Here is an 18835-nt window from a genome sequence, read left to right on the forward strand (position 1 = left end):
CTTTGCCACCTCAAAAAGAGCAGCTGTAAATATTTTTGTACAAGTAAATATTCACAACCTGACCACTCTTTTTCTTTCCAAGCTTCTTAGACATTATTCTCTCTCTTACACTCTATGATTCAGCCAACCTGGTCTCTTCTATGTTCCTCACACATGACACTCCATCATTTGTCTTCAAACCTTTGTATTGGCTGTCCCTCATGCCTAGCATATACTTTTTCTTACCCCCCCCCCACCTCATAGAGATTCTATGCTCTTTCAAGAAGCAGCTCAAATATCACTTTTTTTGGAATTATTGTGTATTTTTATATATAACATAACATGTAACATAATAATAATATGTATGACACATTATAAAATGTAATAAATTATAATAAATATACTTATCCAAGAGATATAAATCCTTACATCAGCTATGTCCAAAAATTAATATCTCATTCTTCTTTTGCCTTTCCTCCCACCTTCTCCCCCTCCCCTAAAAGGCAGATAGTATCATATAGGTTGTATATTTTTTCCCTGTTTGTTATGCTGGAAAATAAGACACATATTGCTTACATCTTTTACTTTATAAAGCCTTTTCTTATTCTTTTGATTTCTATTGTTCTTCACAAACTACCCTGTATTTCATTTTTCTCCCTCTCTCATACACACACACACACACACACACACACACAATCACATTGAGATATATAGTTGTATGTGTGTATATGTAGCACTTAAAGTCCTTCATAATCTATCCTCACTAACCTCTAACTTTCCAATCTTCTTTTACTACTCTCTATCTGCCATGTAATCTGACCCAGTGACACTAGCGTTTTTGGTGTTCCTCAAACAACACACCCAATATCTTAGCTCTGGGCACTTTCATGTGCTATCTGCCTACTTAGAATGTTGTCCCACCTCATCGCTGCTTCCTGGCTTTATTCAAGTCCCAGCAAAAATTTATACCTTCTACAGGAATACTTTTCCAATCCCTTTTATTTCTAGCGCTTTCCTTCTGCCTTATTTTCTTATATACAACTCATTTGTACATAGTTATTGGCAGGTTGTCCACCTCATAACACTATAAACTACTTGAGGACAAGGACTCTTTTGTCTTAGTACTTAGTACAATTACTGGTATATTCCATGGACTTAGTAAATACCTGTTGATTGATTGGTTAATTTTTCCTTCAGGCAAAATGAAAGTGACACCTTCAACTCAAAGGATTAACTAGAGACCTATGGCAGTCTTTCCTAGGAGAGATTAACATGTCTAACTCCTAAGAGCCTACACCAAGAGATGAGAGAAGGTACATAGCTAAAGCTTTTTCTCCAGAATAAACACCTTAAACAATCCCTCATTCCCTGATCTATTTAGTTAGTAAAAGTACAAGTTCATACTCTAATTTATGAACTCTGACCTGCTGCTCCTTACCTTTCTGTTTCTTTGGATTACCTAGATGCCACATGACCTGTAGAGCTCTGCTTGTTCATTATTTACTTAGTTGAGAGAACTGATTGGATGTTCCATAGGTATGAGAGTTCTTTATGCACTCAGCTTTTATCTCCTTTCTCCCTTTCATTTCTTTGTGTTTACTGCTCATGTGGGACTGATCCTCACCTTGAGTGAGGAGTCTGGGATTAATGGTTGTATTGAAAAAGAGGACTCTAAAAGCTGAAGAAAACAATTTGCAAGGCCTTTTGGGACAACTGCTTAGATGTCCTAAGACAACAGAGAAATCTCAAGAGGATCTAAATAGCTATATTTCTTTAGTTTTTCCTCTTAATTGGCTACTGTTTACTCTATTTTAACATAGAGATTTTTATGTATGTATATGTATCTTTACATGTATATATAAACATATAATATAAATGAATGAAATTGACTACCATGTCTATTTTGATACACTAATACATGCATACATATATACATCTATAATGAATGAATTTAAAAAAGCATCCTAATTTCTCAATCGATAATACTTATAGGACAGCTGAACATTCTGATCAGAGAATACCACCATCTATCTACCAGGTGGCAGCTAAACTTAAATGAACTGAAAATGCCTAGAAGTATTTCTATGAATGTTAGTGGTGGAAAACTACTAAAATAGTAATCCTTATAAATTATAATGTTAACAAATGAAATTTTAACTATATTTTTCATGTTAAGAAGCAATCCATTACCTTCATTTGATTTTCTGTATTACTGATTCCTTTACTGACATTCCACTAGCAAATAATTTACCATTTGGAATAATCCATTCCCTTTGCATTCCATTCATTTCCCCATGTTTTGTAACAGCATTTAAAAAAGGGAGAAAAATCCTCTTGCATTTTTCTGCATCATTCATTATTTAGATGCATTAAATTTTATTTCCCTGTATTACTGAATCAGAATGACACTAGTAAAATAGAAATTAGAAAGCATTAATCTCATATGGTTCAAACTTTTCTTAGCTAAATGTAAGTTTATAGGGTTATATAACATGCATAGTTCATATATTTAAATATGAAAAAATATTATCTGTAGCTAGCTTTTATATATTACCTCAAGGATTGTAAAACTCTTTACAAAATAATTTGACCCCAACCTGTGGGGTATGTTGTTGTTGTTGTTGTTGTTATTATTATTTTACAGAGGCCAGAGCTGAGGCAAATTAGATTAAATAACTAGCCTATGATCACATAGCTAGTAATAGTCTAAGGTCTGATTTGAACTCAGGTTTTCCTGATTACAGACCCGGTGTTTTACCCACTGAGGCACTTAGCTTGCTCAAGTTTACCTAAATGTAATGATTCTGTCTAGGTGTATGTACATGCACACGCATGTGCGGGCGCGCATGTGTATGTGAAGAAAACTGGAATAGAAGATTGTTTTTTATACTGGTTCTGTTATTTACTACTTATGTGCCTTTGAATAAGTGTCTTAGTTTCCACATTTATAAAATGAAAGGGCTGGACTTGATGATTTATAGGTAGGTCACTTCCTCCTAGATCATTTTGTGATTCTCTAAGTTGTTATTATTATTTTTTAATGTCTCTATGGTTGCCATCTTGAAAATGAAAAACTGTGAAAAGCTTTCTTCTCTACGAGATTATTTCTGTGTTATTCCAATCATACTTCAAATATAATCTTGAATTATGAATTTCTTGATCATAATGACAGTCTAACTGAGTGGAAGAAGATTGAGGATAAATATAACTTTTCTTTTTTTTAAGAACGACATACACTTTTGTGAATCCATGATTTTAATAATGTGGGTAATGTTTTCCTACTTTCTCCTGTGCAATTCTTGTCAATGATGTGTACAAAAATATTCCATAGTAGGCTCATCCAAAATGAAGAAGGCTTGGTTCTCATTCTTATAATATCTTGGGGCAGGTGGAATACTTAAGTACCACTGGCACTAGTTTCAGTTTATCTTTCATTCTTATCTCATGATCTGACCAGCAATTTTTTTTATTATACATGTCCTCAAGTTGCTGGTAACATCCAATCCATCTATCAAGTACCTATAATACACAGAGCAATGTACAAGGTGCTGGAATACATGCAAAATTTATATAAATCCATGGCTTCATGATATTTACAGACTAGTAGAGAGATAGAACATAGAGAAAAGTATAACACATGGTAAGGTCATTGGAGAAATGCAAAACAAAGTATTGGTTTAAATTCAAGGAGATGGGTCATTTTTTTATGGGAGGTCTGGAAAAGCTTGATGGAGGAGGTGACATATTTGAATTGGAAGTTAAAAGATGTGTAGGAGGACATTATATGCATAAATAATAGTTCAAAGACATGGAGATGAAAAATGTAGGAAGCATTTGGGAGAACAGAGTATATAGCTCATAACTCTAATGACTTATTTTAGAGCAGTGGTTCTCAACCTTTCTAATGCCATGACCCCACAATGCAGTTCCTCAGGTTGCAGTGACCCCAAACCAAAAAATTATTTTGGTGGCTACTTCAAAACTGTAATTTTGCTACAGTTATGATTTGGAATGTAAATACCTGATATGCATTTTGTATTCTCATTGTTACAACTTGAGAAGTTGAGAACTGCTGTTTTAGAGGATCCTGAATATTTACGGGCTGAGACTGAACTTTACTCAATAGGAAACAGGAAATCACTTGAAATTTTTAAGCGGAAAAGTGTCATGTTCAGATGAATGCAAAGGAAACAACCATTTAGCAATGTTATGAAATATGGAGATAGAAATTTTTCAATCCAGATTGCAAGGTGTAGAGAAGAGATGAAGTAGAAGTATTCAGCATAGACTTCTTTAAAGAAAAGAACTATAACAATAAAGAGGAGAAAGGAGATGGAATAGACAGTGGTTGGATGGTGTAGAAGGCTCAAGGAAAAAGGGTTTGTTAAGGATTTGTAGAGGACAAATTCATTTCGTCATGAACACTTATTTTGGAAACAGCATCATAGTTTGCATTTCTATTGCATATAAAATGGTTATACCATGCTTATACTTTATAAACATTGTTTTATTTGTTAACTGCATTACAAGAATAATATTTCCTATTCATTTATTCCATTTCCAGATTCCTGGAGGTAAATTTAACAATTGAAATGGGAAGAATTAGATAGCACAGTGGATAATGTCTGTCAGCCCTGGAGTATGAAGGACTTGAGTTTAAATACTGCCGCAGACATTTAATAGCTTGTGTGACCTTAAGCAAAGCATCTAACCTTATTTGCCTCAGTTTTCTCATCTATAAAATGAGCTGGAGAAGGAACTGGTAAAGCACTCTGGTATCTTTGCCAAGAAAATTCCAAATCGGGTTAAAATGTGTTGGACATTACTGAACAACAAAAATTAAACAAGTTTTATGCTGAGAAGGAACTTCCATGAACTACTCATACTAATATATGAAGAGATAATAGAAAATATAGAAAAATTCAAAAGTAGGTAGTTGAAGAATAAATGAAAAGGGAGATCCAAGAAAGGGAGGCAGGAGGATGTTTGCAGGAATAGTCTTAGAGGAGGAAGAAGGAATCTTGATTTGTATTTTATAAAAATGTATGCAGGGCATATGACTAATAAAATTATAATTTTTAGATTAGGCTTTGCAAAATCATAGGACTTTTCACATTAAATGAAGAAGTATTTAGCAATTCTAAAAGCATTATTTAACATAATTATAGTTTTTGAGGTGGTTAATTATATCTCGTTTCCAGTTTTTTAAAGAAGGGTCTGGTTCATAGAAATGGGATGAGTGTCATGAGATCAATTAAATCTTGATGCCATTACCAAATCTGAGGAATCAGTGTAATGAGGAACTTTAACTGAAAAAAGAAGAAGGAAAAGGCAATGCTTCCTTCTTCAAGTTACTTTTCAGTCAGGAAATATTAGATGCCAATTTTAGCCTTTTATGCAAGATATATATTATAATCCTATGGTGGATGGGGAATGTTTCTTTTTTTGATCCCCTAATCCTAGGGATGTTCTATTCCTGAGCAAAAAGAAAGTCAGTAGGTTCTATTTGTTCCCTCACCCCCATTATAAAAACTCCCTATTATATCCAGGATAATATTGCATTTTAGCAACAATTCTTCCAATTTTATCTCTATCTTTATAAATAAAGTGAAAAATTCTAATATAATGAAACTAGTTACCCTTTAACTTACTGAAGGATTTCTGTACATTAATCAGACAGAGAAGTACTCAATAATTACTTGTTGAGTTGAATTGTCTATCAAATTCTTACATTTCCTATCACGTATTCAAGACTTTTCCTATTTCTTACTTTCCACTTAAAAGTTGAATCAGTTATTTATATTACTGGCCTTATTTTGAGACTCAATATCATAAGCTTCCTCCCACACTCTAGATAAACTAAACAGAAGTCAAAATTAGAACTATATTTCATTCCCTTTGTTTTGTTCCTCATTTTAGCACTCAAACCAAATGCTCTTTCTTGAGTTTAATAAGGAATAAGAATTTTAACTCACATTTCTACTGTGCTTTATAATTAACAAAGTGTTTTTTAATCACAACAATCTCATTATTATTTATTATTCTCTTTATTGCAGATAAGAAAAATGGAGATTAGAAAAGTTAAATTGACTAGCCCATGATCACAAAGCTAGTAAGTGACAGAACCAATATTTTTCATAGCTACCTTACAAAAAATAAACAGACAGTGACATATATTTGACTCTGATCAATAACAGGTTTCCCAAGTGTTCATATGCTTTTTCTAAAAGCACTATGAACTCAAATGTTCTTATTTAATTATGTCATAATTATTATGTATTTAAAAATTATCATGTTCTGAAGTAGAAAAAATATAGTGATGGTTATCAAGAAATCCCTAAAAGTCAACAAAGGAATCTGAGAAGCATAAAGTCCAATGAAGATGCCCAATCAAATAATCTTAAACTAAGTCATTCAGACAAGCTCTTAATTAACAACCATTTGATACCCTCATAAAAGATTATATGACATTCCTTTTCTGCCTATTTAATTCTTCTAAAAATCACTGCTACATTTTTAATGCTATCTGGCCTTCCAGCTAACCTAACATTACTCTCTTGCCTCATTTTTAAACCTCTCCCAAATACTTATGCTAGGAATTTGGGACATAAATACCTTCAAAGAGCCCAATTGCAGCTTTCTCTTCTTACTTTTGCCAAAGTATATTATAAGGAACTGGATGAAAAACTGAAGGAAACCAACCAATAATTCAGTGTTCTAAACCTTTTTCACCATTAAACCAAATTTCTAACAAGTTTTTATTCTAATTGTAAATTCATTCATTTAAAGCTATAGGATGAATAAAGACTGTTATATTAAGAGCATAAGTTTATGTACTTACCTCCACGATCTCGGGCAGCTAAATTCTGACCTCTTCTTAATGTAATATCCAACTGGTACATTCCGGGATCAACCAAAGGGAGATCGGCATTACTAGTTCCAATAGTATTTATTCTCTGAAAAGCAAAAAAGATAAAACAAAAATTTAGGCATGCTTTCCCACATATTTTCCCCTTTGAGACCATACATAGTTTTACCCAAACAATCATAAAATAGTAAAGCAAAAATGGCTGCATTGAATTTCACACAAAATATAGTCCTTTGGACTTATGAGGTTCATAAAGTTCTTTGGGTGCTGAACAGAGATTTGGCTCAAGAACAGATAATTTTCCAACCCAGCTGATGATGGATATAAACTGTAGCAGAAGAAATACTCCCCGATGGAAGCCTCATACAATTTCATAGCAAAATATGAAGATATAGAGGAGTTTTAAGACAACAAGTAATGGTGAATGGAGAATGAAGATGGATGAGGGAAGTTGGCATCTCATATAAGTAAGTAGAAGTACATATGAAAATGATTTACCAATATAACTTTGTTGATTCATTTATCTATGGAAGTGATTTGCATATTGATGGATTATACACTGCAATTTCTACACAAACATAAAACATACTATAATTATGCAAAAATAAATCCACCTAGCATTTTTATAGCATTTATACGCTATATGTTTTCATTGGGAGACTAAACATTTAATCCTGATGTCCTATAAAATTAAAGCATACTCCTAAATCTAAAGACCTGTACCATACTGCTTCTGGAAATAAAGTCTTTGAAATTACTTTGGCAATTTTCCCAAGTACTATTTCTAAAAAGATAAGCCATTTTAAATCAACCCAAAATAGACATATAAAGCCAACACAATAAAAAGTACATTTCACATATTACATTTTTATGTTGAATAAATTCAGGAAATGAAAAAACTTAAGTATATTAATGCTAAACTTTTCCTGAAATCATTTTGACCATTCAAAAATAAATCATTTTCTTATGGGATAGTGGCAATGGACAAGGCAAAATGCAAAATAATTATGAGGGCATTTCCTATTTCATTCTTCATGTAAGATATAAAAAACATTAAAGTTTTTGTAAAAACTTCTCATCTAATCTTAAAAAAACTTTTTCCTAGAAAAATTTGGAACTACAATGTATTGAACAAAGTATTAAAATAGTGCAAAAACAGCTAATGGAAAATACAGTGAACCAAAGTATCAACCAATGAAAGCTTTTGTGTCACTGAAAAAGCAAATCATGGGCCTAAGCAGATCATGATTTCATCCTATCTGTTCATTTGGAGAGTATGTATGAAAAGTAGGATGTAGGAAAGATGGTGAAGTGAGAAACTTGCTTAATTGTTCATTTAGTTGGTTATTTCTTGCCATCTCTTAATTTAGAATCCAAATATACAAAAGTGTAGAGAAAAAGGTTTAGGCAGTTAAACGTAGAAAGATGGTGAATCACACTTTAATTTCCTGTCTCTTTTCCTTTTCCTTCTGTTTTTTTTCCCTCTACTTCCTCTTTTTTAAAAAATCTATTTTAGTTTTTAAAGTTGCAGTGTTGTTTTTTTTTCACATTATCCAAGTTTCACTAATCACATGGGGAAAGAGTAAGGAAAATTATTTTCTACTGTGTATCACTCAGAGAATAGATTGCTATAAAATTTATTAATAAGGAATATGTAGTGGGCAGAAGCTGTTAGGTGACACAGAAGATAGAATGCTGGGTCTGAAGTCAGAAGACTCATTTTTCTGAGTTCAAATGTGACCTCAGACAATGGATGTGTGACTCTGGGCAAGTCAATTAACCCTGTTGACCTCAGTTTTCTCACCAGTAAAATGAACCAGAGGAGGAAATGGAAATCCACTCTGGTATCTTTCCTAGGAAAACTCAGATAGGGTCAGGAATAGTCAGATATGACCAAAACAACTAAACAGCAACTAGCAATGATGCCAGTCATAGCCTCCTCATCCTGCTAAATGAAAAATCCCATGAAAGCCTGATAATCCCTAACAGAATATAACTAAATGTAATGGCCCAAAGCCTTTTCCCCTTCCCACATTGGGAAGTTTGATTGTTACCTACCATCCAATTCCTCAGGAGTTTTCCTTCTCTTCCCTAGTATAAATCAACACCACTCTCTAGGCTTAGCTGCCTCCTCCCAATGTCAAGTCTTTCTAGACCCAGGTAAGAACATCACAAAATCCTTCCATACTTTACAGACTGGAGAGAGCATACTTTATCTAGCAGCCTCAATGGAATACCAATACCAAGTTCTATATGTGTGGCCAACAGAACTGACTCATCTTTCTCCCTGACCACCCTTCATTTTGTGGGCATTTCCTCTTGAAAAAGCTGCATTGCTCTATTTTACTATCTTTTGACAGTAAAATTCTGAACCTTTCTCAGTCTCTGTGAAGGTTTGTAATGTAAAGTGACATCATGTATCAAAGGGGAAAACCAAAGCTGGTTATAGTTCATTAGTATCCAGTGAATTTCCTTTTCTAACTTTCCACTTCATCTTCCACACATTATTTTCTCCTCCTTATTCAAGAGAGTGTAGCTTTGTAAAAGTTTTCCCATTTATTCTGATCATCAAAAGTTAATTAATGCAATAAAACAATGTCTAATTCCTTTAGTATTTAATGATCTCACAGTCTAAAACGAAAACATGATAAAGAAGTTAGGACTGAAAGAATTAAAGTCCTTTTCCAGCTTATCAATATTTTATAATCAACCAAAATCCATAGCAGAGGTTTTATGAGGCAAAACCCCATTTTTTTCTTTCAGCATTATAATAATTTTTAAAAAATGATCTAGAATCAGGAACAGTTTGGTGGCTAAATGGATAGAGCATCAGCCTAGAGTTGGGAGGACCAGGGTTCAAATTTGGCCTCAGACACTTCCTAGCTGTGTGGTGCTGGGTAAACCACCTAACCCCAATTGCCTAGCCCTTACTGCTTTATAGAAGGTAAGAGCTTTAAAAAATGTTATGAAATCATGGAATTCTAGATTTGGAAAAATTCTTAGAGAATATCTAGTTCAATACTTTCATTTTATAAAGAAGGAAATGGTTTGTTCATTTCCAGGTCAGAGAAATTAAATTTTTTTTTCTGAATCACATGGGACTTGAATCTTTTTTCAGACCACTTGGTCCAGTGCTACAGAAGAAAATATGATAAATAGCCTATAATGGAAATGTGTTCAATCAAAATTTACTGGAAAGTCAAAATGACTTCAAACATAGCACTCTTTGTTTGATGAGACCAAAGATTAAAAAAATGGCTAAGAAAGGATTTCTTTATTCAAAGGAAAAAAGCCAAGTAAAAAATATTGTAGTGGCAAGACATCATAGATTTAAAGTTGGAAAGAACACTAGAGTCCATTTATTTCAACCCTTGCATTTAGCAGATTAGATTGAGACTCATGGAGTGAGTGACTTGCACAGCATCACATAGTTAGAGGTGGGACTTAATGCACTGTACATTAAAAAGACACTCGTGCGTGAGAGAATGTTTAGTGTTATGGATCGAGAATGTCTCCCAGTCAGTGAAACCTAGTTCCCAGGTTTATCTCTGACACATTTATTTTGTAACCCTGGGTTAATTCATTTAACTTCTCCCTTTCCAAAGCAACTCTATATTTGCCAACAATTTCCAAAATGCATTGATAGTTTCCTCAGCAAGAAAATCAAACAAATAGAAATCACAGATCTAGACCAAATAGAAATAATAATGATAATGATGATGCCCAGGTGCAGAAATTCAGGAATCAGAGCAGAGAATCCAAGAAAAGAATGCTTTGATAAAGATAAATAGAGGCAAGATTTCAGGCAGAATTGTTATTTAAATATACCACAGATCACCAGAAGAGAAAACAGAAATCAATGAAGTAAGTATTCAGGGTATAGATCATAAGCCTGATACAATGGCACCATATAGTGGCCAAAGGGGACCTCATATATCCAATTGCTTGGAACTCTTCTTTTGCCAAGAGAACAGCTAATGATTTCTAAACTTTTCTTCACATGATGTAGAACTACTAACAAGAGGAAATTCTATCCTTTATTGTTAGTCACAGAGAGAAGCTGGTTGTTTCTTGGAAAGGAAGAATGAAGGATGGGACATTGATTACTTTATCTTAGAATTTATGATAGTGAAGAAACGGAAGACCAATTACAGTCTGAATGCACTAGAGATTTTGACAGAGTAGATATCTGAGGGTTTGGGGAAAAGGGAGATAAGTATCTTATGAAATAAAATTCTATTTAGGCAAAGTCAATGAAGAAGGAATGAGAAGGTATTATGAGGTAAAATCTAAAATGAGAAACAATTCCAGCCAGGAGAGAATGTTGTTGTCTCCATGCATGTCTCATCAAACTTATTCTCTACTGTCCCTGCTCATTTGATTGATGGTGCATTTATTTGTGGGGCAGTATGTCCCAAGTTAATAGGGAAATTATTATATTGCTACTTTTTGTGGCAATTCATTAAATGCCTTTGCTTTAATTGTATTCTTTGGCAGACTATTAAAAGTAATTACATTGGTGGGAGCTCAGAAATTATGGCTTTGAGTCAATATAATCTTGGAGTAATTTGAACCTTAGTTTGTCTTGGCTGGGAGATCTACTCTATAAGCTTGGAAGGGTGCCTCGCGGCGCCATAGTTATTTCCTTTTAGGACCGTATTACTAGACTAGTACATCAGAGGAATGCTATTGATATGCTTTTCTGAAATTTTATTAAAGCAATTAATAAAGTATCTTCATTGTATACTGGTGGAGAGGTATAGGGTGTACAATGAGATAAATTCAGAACTGGTTGAATGAATGGTCTTGATCAGTAGTCATTAATGGTCTGATATCATCTGGGAGGAAGAAAGTCTCCATTAAGAGTACATGAAAACTGAGCTTGACTCTCTGTGCTAACATTTTTATCAGTGACTTGGACAAAAGCCAAATTTGGCATACTTATCAAATTTGCAACTGATATAGAATTAGGAAGTATAACTAACATGATACTGTCAGGGGCCAAAAACATCTTGACAAAGTAGAACACCAGACTGAAGTTAATAAGATGAAACTTAATAGCAATCAATACAAGGTCTTACACTGAGGCTCAAAAATCAGTTTAATAAGGACAAGATGTCTCCCCACTCATAATATAGCAGATTATATGAAAAAGATTTGGGGGTTTTTAGTATACCACAAATATTGAAAAAAAAGATAAACAACTTTCAGCTGCACCAGTGTCTAGTATTCAAGAATAAGGAGGGCATTCTCCCACTTTAGCCTGCCGTAATAAGACTACAAATAGGGTCTTGTGCTCAGTCTTGAGAACTTAACTTAAGTAACCAGGGCAGACAGAAAACTAAATTACAATAATAACCAGAAGTTTATCATTAGCTAGGATAGGTCAAAGAGAAAACTAACAAGTACTCAGTCTTTCTCCCCCACTCCAGATGCTTCTCACACCACAGAATAAATGTCTTGCTCTTTAATTTTTTACTGTTCTCACAATGTACTTTCACCTTGTGGGGGATATACTAGAATAAACTAGAGTTATATAAACAATTCAGTTTGTCCCTTTCCTGGAGTGAAATAGTTCTTGAACCTCAAGCCAGAAAATGAAAAGGCAAGGGATCTTAAATAAAAACAGCACCTTTTGATTAATTACAAGTCATCTGACTCTACTTCCTTTTGTTACCCAGAACCCCCCAAGTTGAAGTAGTCTTTAATTTTAAAAAAATGAACCAAGCTCTTGAAGGCAAGAAAATTAATAGCTCTAGAATCCAATGAACTTTGCCTCTTTTGGCTATGTAACAACTGGTCATGGCTCTTGGAGAAATAGCAGAGGAATGCCAAATTATTAATAAAATTGGCCAGGATCAGAATAACTAAGATACAGTTATGATCACAATTCTCTTTTGAGTTCTTAGAAGAGTTAGACAAAGTTCTTCAAAATAAATCAAAGAATAATCCTGATACCCAGTTATAATTGATTTAGAGCTAGAAGGGACCTGGGAGATCATCTACAATTCTCTCATTCATTATGTAGAAAAGAAAATGGAGGTCCAGTGGAGTAAGGTGATTTCCTTCCCCACTATTTCAGCTACTAGGCAGTAAAATTATGGTCAAAACTAGGTCTTTTGACTCCTCATTCAGTGCTCTTTTCTATAACATCCTAAACACCACCCCAGGGCTTGACTTCAAAATGAATAACAAGAAGAAATAAAAACCATGTGGGAACAGGACAAAATACATATTATCCCCATTATCCTAGCTGTTAGAGGAGTTTTCCTAATGATGGTTTCAACAAACCTATTCAAGATGAGCTTATATTTCAATTATTTTATTTTTAGTGCAAAATGCATTCCATTCTTTTGCACAATTATTCACTGGACAATCATTCAAAGAACAATAGTAAGAATATGAATTACCCTTGAACTATCTCTATTTTGGAACTCAGAAAAATAACAGAAAGTATATTCTTAAGGAACCTAGATGACCTGACTGATGAAAATTATGTGATAAACAGTAAGTAGTCTGGAGTACTCACCAGGTTGCAAACATTTAGCATACCAGCAAAACACCATTGGAGAGTAAAAATTACATCACAGAAACCTTTTATCTTTTATATGCTAACAGACAACAAACCCTTCTACATATCAAAAACAAATAGTAAAATATTGTTGAGAATTCAAAATTCAATTAAAAAATTCAACAAATAAAATGCACTAGAATTGGAGCACAATTACAAAGAGAACTGTGGTTCCAAATTTCCTAGCTATATCAAGATCAATAAAAATGAAAGAATAATGTCTTTGATAGATGCACTTAAACAGAATACGTACAACCTTCCCAATAAAACTTTCAAGATAAAGAGTTGGAAAAATCCTTGATCCCCAATGCCACTCAAAGACATTCTTTTTACTCAACATTACCTTCTCCTTTGAGATTTGTGCTACATAAGTTTATCACCCAATTCAGATCCTTGATTAACCCCTCAGGATTTTCTCCTTTTTTCTGAGTTCACTGCTTGACTCAGTTTTTTCCATCTCATTTCCAACTCTCCAACAATGGAGAATTCAACACAGCTTTGTTGCCCCCCACCCAGATATTCTAGTATTCCATTTCCTCACTATACTCAATTCCTACTTGACCTGTACCACACACAGAGAGGGTCATATGCTTGATCTTGCTATTCCCTACAACTGCTCTGTTCCCATCTTCATGAACTCTGAAATTCCATAATCTGATCAGATCTCTTATTGACCATAATTTCACACTTTCCTTTGTCTTATCAACTCTGGCCTTGTTTTTCATTATTATTATTGTGATCTCTGCTCTCTCCATCCCTCATTTCTTTTTGCAGACTAACTGTACACTGGTTATACTCTCTTTCCTTCCCTTTCTTCACTCCTTAGTGAACCAATTCAATTCTATACTCAAATTTCTTACCCCAAGGTCCTATCACATCCTGCCAAACAACAACTGTAAATTAGTCCCTTTATCAATCATGTGCCATCAATTGGCTACATATCTTGAAATCATGATGATTGGTCTGGAACAAATTTGTTACATAAAGTCAACAGGATTTTCATTGTACTGATGGCTCAAGTCCCTATTTAGAGTTAGAGTTACTTACTACAGCACTATTCCAAACTTTTTCATCCATCTTCAAGTCTCTCCACCCTATTAAGTGAGGATTTCATCTTATATTACACTGAAAAAAATATTATGCCATTTCCCTTCACTCCTCTCTCTCTGTCTATACCCTATTTCATATTACCCTGGTGCCTTCTTCCACTATCTCCTCTTTCATTCTTGTCTCATATGAAAAGGTAGACTTCTAAGGAGAAATGCTAAGGCATATCTTACACATGCATGTACACTTGACCCCATTACCTTCTATCTTCTCCAGCAGATTTTCCCTACTGCCATTCCTACTCTTTCTCAAATCTTCAGTTTGTCTCTATTTACTGATATCTTCTCAGCTGCCTGCAAACATACTTATGATCCTTTCAGTCTTAAATAACTAATGCTTGATAAATAACTAGAACCTGATAGCTCTTCCCCCTTTTGACTTAATTTCTTGAAAAAAACTAGGTATCCCTCCTGCCTCTGCTCTGTACCTGGTTTTTGACTTCATCATTCAACTGAAAGTTCTCCCTCCAAATGTATTAGTGATCTACTAATTGTCAATTCTAATGATACTTACCTCAATCTTTATCTTTTTGGACCTCTTTTCAGTTTTTGACTCTGTTGATCACCATTTCTTCCTACATACAATCTCTTCCCTAGGTTTTGTTCTCTTTCCTTCTAACCACTAATTTTCATTCCCCTTTTCATGACCTTCATCCAGGATACACCTGTGACTTTTGTATGTACTGTAAGGGGGATGAAGGGAGTTATAATAAAAGGTTGGTTTAGATTATTCAAGAGTATGATCTCCAGGAATTTAATTAATTCCAATAGATTTATTTCTATAATTTGTTTGCAAAATATATAAATAGTGAAGTAAGGAATCAGAGAGAGGGTAGGGTAAGATATCTAACCTATGCACTAAGTATTATACTCCAACTCCTGGTTCAATCCAGTCAGGGCTTGCTTAGTCCATAGCCGGAGGGGCCTTGGTCCTTGTAGCCAAAGAACCTGGGGATGCAGGGAGCCTCTCTCAAGAGGATGGTCTCTTCAGAAAAATCCAGGAAAAGAGACAGTTCTTTTCACTCACCACGTGTCAGTCCAAATACAGGGTCTCAGGTCCAGTCAGTAGATTCTTTGCCAGTCTCCAACTTGAACTCAGAACTTCAAAAGAAGTTCAAAGCACAAAGACCTCGAGAACTCCCAGAAGAAGTTTCAGAAGATGTCCCCACAGGAAGTTGTAACTCCCTTTTAAAGACACTTTCTTTTGTGTCACTTCCTGTTCCTTTCTGCTGGAAGCCATCAGGCCACAATGTCTTGACAAGGTGACTTGTGGTACCTAAAGAGGTCACACCCTTGGCAAGATGTGATTGCCCACTCAGTCCCTCTTGCATGACCTCTCTCATTAACATCCCTTACCTATGGATTTAACCTAACTGCTATTCCCCCTAACCTCAGATGGAATAATACAAGAGCAAAATACCTGTACTCTGTTTCCCTAAAACATCACCAAAAGATCAGACCCTCAAACACAATCCCAAAAGACTACCATGGGTTAACTTTTACTTAGGTACATAATTCCCAGTCAAACCATAGCTACAGGTCAAGTCCAGAACTTTCCCACTCATAGAAACATTCTCATGAAGCCAGCACACAAATCAATCATAAAGGTCCATACAAAACATGCAAGTACACCAAGTTTCATCATGCCTCAGTGACTTGATTCTCCTCCTTGAGAAACTCCCAAGTAAACCATGAAAAATGATCAGTCTAATATTAAAACTAAATTGTGTTCTCAGTACCTCTCAACCTCAATGTTATGATTGTTGAATTGTCTTAAGAATTTCTGATTGATTATTTCTTTTTATTAAAAGCAATAAGTAAATTTCCTGGATTGTTTGTAAGCTCAAGCTCCTCACAGGGTAATAAGAAACTTAAGCCACCTGTGATGAAATCATTTATCTTGTGTGAAACCTTTATTCTGTCAAGAATATGTAATCACAATACAAGAATATAGAATGTTAATCAAGTGATAGACTTTTCCAATTATCTCTATTTAGACATGTGTGTTAGGTAATGTATCTGAGTGCCAAGAAAATGGGTATAAAATAAAGATCAGGCCTGTGGATGGTGGAGCAGCTATCAGGCATAAAGTATATCCATGGCCGAATGACAAACACCTGTCTTCCATTTGTTATTTTCTTGACTGACAATTTGCCATCTGTTGGGAACCCCTGGAGTCCCTAGTGAGATTGGAACTTGCCATTGGCACGTCCCTCCACTTTTATGTCTACCAATTACAGTTGAAGCTTTGCTTAGGACTGCCCAGGGGGCATTCATTTTGATTCTGATTCATCACCCACTATCACACACGTGGGTCACAGGCCTCCCCATTTAATGTTTAAGTGGACTGTTTATATTTTTGGTGATTAAATCTAAAAATGGGCAGGGGAGTTAATTTAATCTTCACAGTTCCTAAAGCTCTGTCCCAAGCATCTTGGTATTCTCATCAGCTCCAATGGCTTCATTTATCATCTTTATGCAGATGATTCCTGGATCTATAAATCCATCCATAACCTTTCTTCTGAGATTCAGGCCCCCCCTCCACTGTTTTTTGAGCATCTAAAAATTGGATATTCTGCAAGCATCTCAAACTCATCATGTTCAAAACAAAACTCAATATACATCTCTCAAATCTTTCCCTTTCTTTCAGCATGGCCATTTAAAAATATTAAGAGTCTTATAATTTCCTTCCTCTCAAAAAGAAGCAAACCATTTCCAGTCTTTGTCAATTGTAAAACAATTTCTTACTCTTCTCTTTGATGTGCCTAAGGACTATTGACTTGAAGGAATTAGGATGGTTACTGAAAAGTAATAAGAGCCATGGAATGACCCATCTAAGAATAGTAGCCTCTTTCCACAAACCTTTAAAGGATTAGAGTAATGATTAGCTGTCTTTAGTTACTTCCATCAGAGTTGGGGAGGGGAGGGAATGAATACTAAAACCTGCTAATTACCAGGAACTCTTCTAAGCTCTTTACAAGTATTATCTCATTTGAGCCTCATAATGTTCTTGTGAATGCTAATACTATTCTCATTTACAGTTGAAGAAATTGAAGCAGGCAGAGGTTAAAGATCTTTAGCTAGGAAGTGTGTGAGGATCAATTTGAAGTAAGATCTTTTTGACTCAAGTCTCAGACTTGAGTCCACTCTAGCTGGAAAGGAGAAATCTGGAAGAGAGTAGTCAATTAGGGACTGAATAGTTTAAATAAATTGATTCTCCACAAGTGGACTGAAATTTCAGTGGCTATTGATCTCTTTATTTAGCAAACTCTAACTGAACAATTCTCTGGGCCCCTGCTCAGTTTTAACTGGGAAAGATTTCTTGATCAAGAATCCAGTAAATTGGAACTTGAAAAAATGGCCTGTAGGGAGAAATGTCTATGGACTTGATGGTATTTTGGTCAGTTTTGACATTTTTTTTCCTCAAGAAGAAAAAGGCCTGGATATTTAATAATGATAATAAATTAGTTTAAAAGATGTTTTATGATAACCTTGTGCTTACAATAGAACACAAAATTTTTTCTCTGATGATTTTTTCCTAGACATTCATGTTTACAATCTTTCTTCAACATTTCTTCTTCACTTTCACCTACCCAACCCACCCCATGCATATCTAAGCCATTGCTGAATCTTGTCATTGTTAATTTATACAATATCTCTAGTCTACTCAAACAGCTATAATCCTAAATCAGGTCCCCATGACTTCTCACATGAACTATTGGAGTGTTCCTCTAATTGGTCTCCTGCCTCATGTCTCTCCTCACATCTAATCTAGTCTCCAGTTAGATGCCAAAGTGATTTCCCTAAAATTCAGATCTAATCATAGCACCCCTTTCTCCTCCCCATTCAGTAAATTTGTGTCTCCTTATTTACTCCAAGATCAAATATAAAACTCCCTTGAATGACATTATTGCCAAACCCCCTCCTGTTTTTTTAGTCTTCTTACACTTTAATTCCCATTCATGCCCTCCCACACCAGCTTACTTGTTGCCTCTTACATATATGTCTCCTAAATCACTGTATTTGTACTCACTGATTTTCATGTCTGAAATATTCAAATACCAGCCACCTTCTGCAAGAGACTCTTCTCATCCTCCATACCCTTAATTCCTTCCTTTCCTTTGAGAGTCCCTTTGATTTTCATATATATATATATATATATATATATACATACATACACACACATATATATATGGTCTCCAAATTAGAATATGAGCTTTTTAAGGTCAAAAGCATTGTCTTTGTCTTTTTTTTGTGTGACCAGGTAGATACTAAATGCTTCTATACTAACACAGCTAATAAGACTAAGAT

At 34.6% G+C, this 18835-nt stretch overlaps 1 protein-coding gene across 11 annotated transcripts in view; it reads right to left on the reverse strand.

Annotated features, from left to right (window-relative positions):
• Nucleotides 1-18835, reverse strand: part of MCTP1 (multiple C2 and transmembrane domain containing 1) — a 774261-nt gene that overhangs the window by 411707 nt on the left and 343719 nt on the right. For all 11 annotated transcript variants that reach the window (XM_056820811.1, XM_056820808.1, XM_056820812.1 and 8 more), the window contains exon 2: nucleotides 6821-6935. In XM_056820811.1, coding sequence (XP_056676789.1) covers nucleotides 6821-6935 — 115 coding nt within the window. The remainder of the gene's footprint in view (nucleotides 1-6820; nucleotides 6936-18835) is intronic.

The sequence above is a fragment of the Monodelphis domestica genome, chromosome 3 (assembly GCF_027887165.1).
Source record: "Monodelphis domestica isolate mMonDom1 chromosome 3, mMonDom1.pri, whole genome shotgun sequence".
Classification (NCBI taxonomy): Eukaryota; Metazoa; Chordata; class Mammalia; order Didelphimorphia; family Didelphidae; genus Monodelphis; species Monodelphis domestica.